This window comes from Capsicum annuum, chromosome 12, assembly GCF_002878395.1.
Source record: "Capsicum annuum cultivar UCD-10X-F1 chromosome 12, UCD10Xv1.1, whole genome shotgun sequence".
Classification (NCBI taxonomy): Eukaryota; Viridiplantae; Streptophyta; class Magnoliopsida; order Solanales; family Solanaceae; genus Capsicum; species Capsicum annuum.
In genome coordinates, this window is record NC_061122.1 from 53,307,812 (window position 1) to 53,317,337 (window position 9,526).

The 9,526-nt window shown below is 41.8% G+C and overlaps 2 protein-coding genes across 2 annotated transcripts; both read right to left on the reverse strand.

Moving 5' to 3' along the window:
* Window positions 1–1,372: 1,372 nt before the first annotated feature.
* On the reverse strand, window positions 1,373–1,897 carry LOC124889607. The gene is made up of 2 exons (XM_047401574.1): window positions 1,748–1,897; window positions 1,373–1,627 (listed from the first exon to the last, which is right to left on the reverse strand). Exons 1-2 carry the CDS (start codon window positions 1,895–1,897, stop codon window positions 1,373–1,375), a joined length of 405 nt encoding a protein of 134 aa, XP_047257530.1.
* A 336-nt stretch (window positions 1,898–2,233) lies between these two features.
* On the reverse strand, window positions 2,234–3,340 carry LOC124889608. Its single transcript, XM_047401575.1, has 2 exons — window positions 2,555–3,340; window positions 2,234–2,395 (listed from the first exon to the last, which is right to left on the reverse strand). Exons 1-2 carry the CDS (start codon window positions 3,338–3,340, stop codon window positions 2,234–2,236), a joined length of 948 nt encoding a protein of 315 aa, XP_047257531.1.
* Window positions 3,341–9,526: the final 6,186 nt, after the last annotated feature.

The window sequence follows — 9,526 nt, forward strand, 5'->3', positions numbered from 1 at the left end:
TTGTTAGAGCTTGTGAGGATTAGTATCAATGTAAATAAAGAGAATAAAGGAAGGGAAGAATATTTGGCTCTTGTTGTGGTGGTAAGTCGCATGATTCCCCTGATCCTATCCCAAAGCTTGACTTGACATAGCCTTCCAATTCCTATTTTCCTGTGCTTAAAGAAAAATTCTTAGTTGGGAGGGGGTGTTGATTTGTGTCGACTTAGGAATACTGGCTTTATTTACGGAATTTTCAAACACTCCCTTGGTTGCTCAACGACTCCCAAACCTTGAGTCTCAGTAGGTGGAGAAGTTGAAAGTATGGTGAAAAATATATATATGTATATAAGTTTTTGCAAATATATTACGTATATATTACGTATATATAGTAATCCTTTGTCGTTTTTAGATTATGACATGTTTCAAAATCCGTTGGCCTCAGCTCCTCGTTGTGATTCTTGCGGCTTTATCCTTCGGATGGAACTCCTCTGACTTTGTTGATGCTATGGCGACTCTGGAGGTGAGATTGCTTATATTCTAGGGCTATACTACGAGCGACAAAGGATTTTGCTAAAGGTAATACCGAACCTTTCAGGTTGCCTACGTATCCTTACAATAGGATTCAAGTCTGTACATAGTTCGAAGGTGGAAAAAAAAGATGAAATGTAACGACCGAGTCTGACTCAGACTACCCACATATACCAGTAGAATCAGGTCATGATGTAGTTCAAATATAATAGGAGAACTGAAAATATGAAATGTAGTGACCGAACCTGACTCAGGCTGCCTACGTATCCAAGCGGAATCAGGTCAGGCCATAGTTCAGCACAATGAAAAGGTAAAAATTGAAGGGACCGAATCCGATGTGGATTTCCTACATATCCCGCCGTGGGAAGTCAGGTCGAGCGTAGTTCTAAATACATGAAAGGATGATGTTTTTAGGTTTTCTAAGAGAAATCGAACCCTATGTGGGCTGCCTACGTATCCCGCCATGGGAAATCAGGCTAATACATAGTTCTGTTACATTAGAGAAAAATGCAAAAGTACAAAGAAACAACTAGTCCTAATGTCTTCAAATGTAGTACTTCTTGATGGCGTCTGAGTTGATCGACTTCATACTTATTGTGCCATCCATTTCTGCGAGGATTACAGCTCCTCCTGAGAGTACTCGGTGAACTATGTAAGGACCTTGCCAATTTGGCATAAATTTTTCTTTGGCTTCATCTTGGTGAGGGAATATCTTCTTCAACACTAACTGTCCCAGTGTGAATCGATGAGGCTTGACTTTCTTGTTGAACGCATTGATCATTTTATTTTGATAAAGTTGACCATGACAGACTGCATCCAACCTCTTCTCGTCAATGAGCATCAACTGCTCGAACCTGCTACGAATTCATTCAACGTCGTCTAGACCAACCTCCTGAATGACTCTCAATGAAGGTATCTCTACTTCTGCAGGTATCACTGCTTCCGACCCATAAACCAACATGTAGGGAGTTGCCCCAGTAGAAGTTCTGATTGTGGTGCGATACCCAAGTAAAGCGTATAGAAATTTCTCATGCGATTCCCTATTACCGTCCACTATTTTCTTCAAGATCCTCTTGATATTCTTGTTTGCAGCTTCAACCGCTTCATTTATTTGTGGTCGCTAAGCCATGGAATTTTGATGAGATATCTTAAACCTTTCACAAATCTCTCTCATTAGGTCGCTATTAAGATTGGCTCAATTATCTGTTATGATTGAATCTGGAATTCCAAACTGGCAGACCAAGTTATTGCGAACAAAATCTAATACCACCTTCTTTGTTACGGCCTTATGTGTTGAGGCCTCAACCCACTTTGTGAAGTAATCGATAGCGATCAAGATAAAACGGTGTCCATTAGAGGTAGGAGGCTCTATGGGCCCAATAACATCCATTCCTCAAGCAGCAAAAGGCCAGGGAGAACCCATCATATTGAGTTCATTGGGTGGAACTCATATAAAGTCTCCATGAACTTGACATTGGTGACACTTCTGCACGAATCGAATGCTATCCCTCTCCATAGTCATCCAAAAGTATCCAGCTCTCAAAATGTTCTTTACAAGCATGAAACCATTTATGTGGGGTCCACAGGTTCCTACATGTATCTCCTCTAACAATCTCATGGCCTCTGTGGCATCGACGCATCATAGTAATCCTAGGTATGGAGTCCTCCTATATAGGATTTCCCCGTTGAGAAAGAAGTGATTGGCCATCCTTCTTAAAGTCCTCTTCTATTTGTCAGTAGCGCCTTCTGGATATCCTCTTACTCCAAGTAACCTCTTAATGTCATAGTACCACGGCTTTCTATTTGGCTCTTGATCTACATGGAAGCAATAAGCTTGTTGGTCATATATCTCCACATTGATGGGATTGATGTAATTCTTATCTGGATGCTGAATCATTGAAGATAGTGTCACCAAGGCATCAGCGAACTCATTTTAAATTCGAGGGACATGCCTGAATTCTATCTTCGTAAACCTTTTGCTCAATTCCCTAACACATTGTACATAATGAAGGATTTTGACATTCTTGGTGGTCCATTCTCCTTGCACCTGATGGATCAACAAATCTGAATCTCCTATCACCAATAGCTCTTTAATGTCCATGTCTACTGCCATCCTAAGCTCGAGAATGCAAGTCTCATATTCTGCCATGTTATTCATGTAAGAAAACCTAATCTTCGCCGAGATTGGGTAGTGTTGACCTATTTTTGAAACTAGGACTGCTCCAATTCTGACTCCATTAAAGTTCACTGCTCCATCGAAAAACATTCTCCATTCATTATATGACTCTGAGATGTCTTCTCCTGCAAATAACACCTTTTTATCAGGAAAGTAGGTCTTGAGCGGCCTGTAATCTTGATCTACCGGATTTTCTGTGAGGTGATCAGCTAAAGCTTGCCCTTTAACAGCTTTTTGTGTCACATACATAATGTCAAACTCACTCAACAAGATCTGCCGTTTTGCCAACTTTCCAGTAGGCATTGGCTTCGGAAATATGTACTTGAGTGGATCCATTCTCGAAATTAAGTATGTGGTATACGCAGACAGGTAGTACCTTAACCTTTGCGCAACCCAGGTCAATACACAACAAGTCCGTTCCAACAATGTATACCTAGCTTTGTACAGTGTGAACTTCTTACTCAGGTAGTAAATGACTTGCTCTTTCCTCCCTGTATCATCATGCTGCCCTAACAAACATCCAAAGTCATTATCTATAACGGATAGATATAACAACAACGGCTTTCCCAGTTCTGGTGGAACCTGGTGGGTTAGACAAATATTCCTTAATTTTGTCAAAAGCCTTCTGACATTCTTCAGTCCATCCGGTGGCGGCATCCTTCTTTAATAACTTGAATATTGGTTCACAAATGATCGTGGATTGGGCTATGAACCGACTGATATAATTGAGTCTTCCCAAGAAACTCATTACGTCCTTCTTGGTCTTAGGGGGTGGTAAGTCTTGGATTGCCTTTATCTTGGAAGGATCCAACTCTATACTTCTCCTACTAATGATGAATCCTAATAACTTTCCTGTGGGGACTCCGAAGGCGTATTTAGCTGGATCCAACTTTAGGTCATACCTTCGCAGCCTTTCAAAGAACTTTCATAAATCATCCAAATGGTCTAAATTCCTTTTAGACTTAATGATGAAATCATCCACGTAGACTTCGATTTCTTTTTGAATCATATCATTGAAAAAAGTGGTCATGGCCCTCATATAAGTTGCACCAGCATTCTTGAGTCCAAACGGCATTACCCTGTAGCAGTATACCCCCCACGGTGTGATGAAGGCTATTTTTTCCGCATCATTCTCATCCATCAAAATTTGATGATATCCCACGAAATAATCAACAAATGACTGCAACTCATGTTTTGCGCAATTATCAATGAGAATGTGAATGTTTGGGAGGGGAAAATTGTCTTTTGGACTAGCCTTTTTGAGATCCCGATAATCTACACATATTCTTATCTTTTCGTCCTTCTTTGGTAAGGGCACGATGTTGGCCCGCTAGGTGGGATAATTCATGACCCTTACGACGTTGGCTTCTATTTTCTTGGTGACCTCTTCCTTGATTCTCAAACTCAAATCGGGCTTGAATTTCCTCATCTTTTGCTTCAACGGTGGACACGCAGGGTTAGTCGATAGTCGATGCGAGTCGATATCAGTGCTTAAACCAGGCATGTCATTGTAAGACCAAGCAAATACATCAATGTATTTATTAAGCAGACTTATCAATTCCTGCTTTCTTTCATCCTCCAAGTGTATGCTGACTCGTGTTTCCTTTGTTGTCTCTTCATTACCCAAATTGACGACTTCAGTTTCGTCCATATTAGGCTTCTTCTGACTTTTGAGTTGTTCGATCTCTTGTGGCAGGTTTTCAGGCATCATGATCTCATCGTACTCCTCATAATCTTGCGCATCGCTTCTATTTTGCTCAACGGATTCATTATATGTCATAATCATGGAACGAGGATTTTTATTAATATTTGCGCTGAAAAGGTATAAAAGCGAGTAAAGTAAATAGATGCTGGAAAATAAATAGATATTTAAAAATGTTAAATAAGTTTAGAAAATAAGAACTTTATTGAATAAAGCACTGGCTTTAGCGAAGAGGCAAGTATAAAATATAGCTTCGGCACGATTCAAGCCTAAATTGATCATGCAAGCAAAATAATTTTTAAAAGAAACAACAGTCCTGCACTACCAAGACTCCTGACAGAATAGGGATGGGACAATGGTCCAATTCTGCAGGGCTTCTCCCAGTTCAGCATCACGGATGGTAAGCTTATTGAAATCTATCTCTGATCCACCTTCGATCACAGCCATAAATAGATTCCATACTCCTTTAATGATATCTTCATTGACTGCTTGCTCTGAAATTGGGACTTGGGCTGGCACGAACTCTGTCATTCTAAATCGTTCCCTGTAGGCTACTCCAGAAATAGGATCGTATCCAATCCCGGTCGTACCCTTTTGTTGCTTTAGTTGGATCGGCTCAACTATACCATCGGTTCTGGGTCCTAGTTTTGTCTTGGGCTGATACCTATATTTAAACATCTCTGACACAACTATCTTTTCAGCATTCGACATTTTTGCTTCAGCTGGCATTAATTCTTCATTGATTTTTGCTACTTGCATGATCTCCAGAGTATGGATAGTGGCTCCATCTAACTCCTTGGTGACTGGGATTGAATTGATAGAATAAATGGGATGACTGAGTTCTCCATGTACGGTAACTTCTTTGCGACCCCATTCAAACTTCATGCACTGATGGAGAGTGGAAGGAACGGTTCTTGCCATGTGGACCCACGTCCTTCCCAGCAACAAGTTGTAGCTAGATGACACATCCATGACCTGAAATAGGAAAGGAAACTCTGCTGGTCCTATCTACAATATTAAGTAAATTTCTCCGATGACACTTATTTGCGACCCATCAAAGGCTCTAACCTTCACTCGACTCTCCCTTATATCTTCTATATTCACACCCAAATCCCTCAGCGTAGAGAATGGACAGATATTAAAACTCGAACCGCCACTGATCAAGACCCTGTTCACAATCTTGTCACGATATCTGACCACAATATAGAGCGCTTTGTTGTGTGCATCCCCTACTGATGGTAACTCATCGTCATGAAAAGAGACCTTATTTTCTTCTACCACTCGGCCGATTGCTGCGGCCAAAGTCTAGCTAGTTGTATCCTTTGGTATGCTAATCCCAGATAAAACTTCCATCCAAGCACTTCTATGTGCTTCAGAACTCATAAGCAAAGACATGACGGATATATGGGCTGGTGTCTTCTTAAGCTGATCCTCGACTGAAAAGTCTTTGGACTGCATCTTTTTCCAAAATTCTGCAGCTTCATCATCTGTGATATTTTTCCTCGGATTTTGATTTTTCTCGAGAACTCCACGATTTGGTTCTTCTGGTGCATAACACTTTCCCGACCTGGTCATCCCTTGAGCCGCAGCAGCTTCTATCATTTTTCCCTTGGTTTTAGCTCGATAGTCCCATGGGACTGCCTTGGTGTCATAGTCGGTCTTCCCAGTAGATGATGTGGTTACTATGACTCTCGGCAGATAGGTTTGAATAGTTATAGGCTCCCTCAACTGGATTGTGATAAATGGTTGCGATAGCGATGCAGTAGCGATCTCCTCTGCGCTCCATGTAGGCATAATAGTTTCTTCCAAATCATAATCCTCCTCTAGAGTAATCATGTAGACTTCTCGATTTCCATGATTTGGCTAGGGGTTATTGTTTACATTGGGAGATGCAGCGGTGCATTTGATTATACCCCTTCTTATCAGAGACTCAATTTGATTCTTCAAGCTGTAACAGTCTTTTATGTCGTGCCCTTGGACTCCTAAGTGATAGGCGCACCTCTTGCTACCATCAAAGTTTCAAGAGTTCGGATCAGGAGTCTTTCCCTCAATTGGATGCAACAAACCGGCAGCCCTCAATCTCTCAAATAACTAGGCTAAAGGTTCTACAATCGATGTGTAGGTGCGGGTGTTTCTGGTTTCAAAGTTTGGACGTGGTCTGGGCGCATAGGCTAGTCCATTTTGGTGATCTGGAGCTTGGACAGGAGCTTATGGTCTTGGTGGATTTTAGTATGCTGGAGCTCGAAGTGGATTATAGTGCGGTTAAGTATTGTACACTGGGACATGTTCAATAATTTGAGGGTTGTTAGGGTAATGGTGGGAAGAATTTCTAGGTTGGTAGTATGGTGTGACGATTGAGATTTCTTCCCTCTTTTTCTAGTTAGCATTAATGGAACCATTCTGCATGGCCTTACTTGTAGCTTACAAAGCAGCCATAGATTGGATCTTCCCCGACTTGATGTCTTCTTCTATAAAATTTCCCATTTTGACTAATTCTGCAAACTTTTGGCCTATCATCGATATCATCTTGTCAAAGTAAACACCCTCCTGTGCTCGGATAAAATATTTGGAGAGCTCACTTTCATCTAGTGGAGGCTGGATCCTTGTAGCCTTGGTCCTCCAATGCCATGCATATTCTTGAAATGATTCAGACGGCTTCTTCTGTATGTTAGCCAATGAGAACCTTTATGGGGCAATCTCAGTGTTGAATCTAAAGCGACACATGAAATCCTCAACCATTTCCCACCATTCACGCCACTTACGAGGGTCTTGTTGGGTGTACCAAGTCAAAGCTTCTCCCGATAAACTCCGAATGAACAGCTTCATTCTCAACTTCTTGTTCCTTCCTACCCGACCAACTTGTTGCAGTAAGCCCTTAGGTGTGCATGTGGGTTACCTTTTTTATCAAACACATCAAACTTTGGTGGTTTGTACCCTACTGGCATGTCGATGTCTAGATGAATGCATAAGTCATCGTAGTCCAAACTTTCAATCCCTCTAGTGACTTGCATACTTCTGAATGCTCTCTTTAGACTCTCAAGCTGGGCTGCTATCAACCCTTCTTCACTTGATTAGACATCTTTTCCTAACCCCACATACCGATCAGCCTCATATGGAACCTTAAAAGTCACAGATGTTGCGAAGGCAGGAGCTTCAGTAGCGTATACAGAGGGCACAGGTATCTCACAAGTGACATGTGCTTTGGGTATGCGCTGCATCTCTGGATGGATCGGAACAGTAAATTTGTGAGTAGGAAATAGATAACCAGGCATTGTTTCGGCAGTGGGTTGGAAAAAAGTGGTGCTTGAGCATGCGATAGGTTCGTTGGATTAGCTGGGGCAATTGGGGGTAATCCAATATCTGGCCCTGGAGCTGAGTGGGAAAGCTAGCCATGGTAAGCTTAGTCAAGTCTCGCATTTGACACAGTTTTTCCTTTAACACTTCGATCTCTTGCACCATACTAGCCATTTGCTCGTCATTTTGCATTTCTGATAGCTTCTGTGATCTTTCAACTTTATCTACGGCTATCATCGCAGCCTTGTCATTGTTGGTCATTTTGTTTTTAGATCAGAGGTTGTACTAAGATTCCACCAATTTTCCAATTGACACAAATCATATTTTTGTTGTTTAGGGATTAAATAAAAGAAAAAGAAAATGGAAACTATGTTAGTTTGAGCAAGTAACACATATATATACACCAATTTGGCAATATTCAAATGCGTCCTAATATAGAGCCTCTTTTCGTCAGAGGTATGCCTACGCTGCAAACACGATTAATTGATCCAAAGCTTTAAATTGTAATTAAATTTAGGACAAAGGGATTTTGATTAATGAAAAAAGCAAGGTGTGAAGTCATGAGTTATAAAGAAAAGTTTTGAACTAAAGATTACATCATGGTAGCCTATGACAATATCGATAGAGGTCACACAAGACCCTTTTTAGGGAAAACAAAAATGAAAGACAAAAGTACAGATAGGTCGTACAAGATCCTCAAGAATCTATAACAACAAGATGGATCCTAAGGCCAACTGGGAGGATCATCATCATCCTCGAGGTCATAATAAGGCCCAGGGTGATACTCTGGGGATCCGTCTAACTTCTACCCTTGGAAGTCTTCGTCTGCTCCGTCGAAGTCTATTGGTCCATACTCTTCTTCCTCAGGGTCTTCCTCCATCTCCTCTGTCAGCTCCCCATCTTGATCTTCCATTGGTTCCTCCTTCGGATCTTCCTCTGGGTCCTCCTCGGGATCCTCCTCTAGGTCCTCTTCAGGATCTTCCTCCATCTTCTCGGGATATTCCTGAGGATCTTTCTCCATATCTTCCTCAATTTCATCATCAACAGAAGAGATGAGGTGATCCACCGATCTAGGAATCACCTGCTCGTACATGGCTGTGGTTACAGGCCTGCTCTTGAATTTGGTCCGCTCTGTGAATGTCGGTGAGCCCTTGGAGAGACATAAGACTTGGTTGATCTAGAATTCCTTCTAACCTGTACCAGGTGTAGTACTCGGGAGTGCAGTATGGGTTACCTCCCATGCCCAAACTTAAGATCTGTCCCCAGCCGTGAATTAGGTTGCCAAGCCTCTCTACAGGGATTCTTCCCTCATAATCGATCTCTGACAATGCCATGTTTGACCATAGAGGGACATTCTAAATTAGGCCGAATTATCTTAGAACCCTCAAAGGAGCATATGGCTGGATTCCCTCCAACCCAATCAACTCAAGAAAGTAAGTGTAATGTCTTCTCAGCATTACTCGACCACTAACCCATGATAGCCTCCACTGTATAAGGTTACCAGTGAGATGGATTAGGAAGTCGTGCCACTGTTACTCATTGGCTGGCATCTCCCACATGGCCACTCTAAGTCTGTGGCTGCAAATCCGATTAGGGCCAGCCTCTCCGACACCATCCCTACGATAAAAATCCTATAAAACCCAGACTTGGAGCATTAGGTTGCAATATCTGGAAAAATCGTGCCCCTTGGAGCATGCGGATAAAGACTGAAAGACTTCCGCTAGAATCATTGGTACGATCGTGGTCATGATTGGTCCCCTACACATGAATAAGACCATGGGGAGTATGTGAATACTGATTTGGTTCCCTCTCATTGGGAACACTATAATACCAAGAAAATCCGTCAT

Excerpts from the sequence above, each read along its gene's own strand:
- LOC124889607 (XM_047401574.1), bottom strand. The coding sequence starts at position 1,897 with ATGGATGTTATTGGGCCCATAGAGCCTCCTACCTCTAATGGACACCGT. Across the intron at positions 1,628-1,747 it reads ATTTTGTTCGCAATAACTTG|CGACCACAAATAAATGAAGC; the intron begins GTCTGCCAGTTT and ends TCCATGGCTTAG.
- LOC124889608 (XM_047401575.1), bottom strand. The coding sequence starts at position 3,340 with ATGCCGCCACCGGATGGACTGAAGAATGTCAGAAGGCTTTTGACAAAA. Across the intron at positions 2,396-2,554 it reads CAGATTTGTTGATCCATCAG|CATCCAGATAAGAATTACAT; the intron begins GTGCAAGGAGAA and ends TCAATGATTCAG.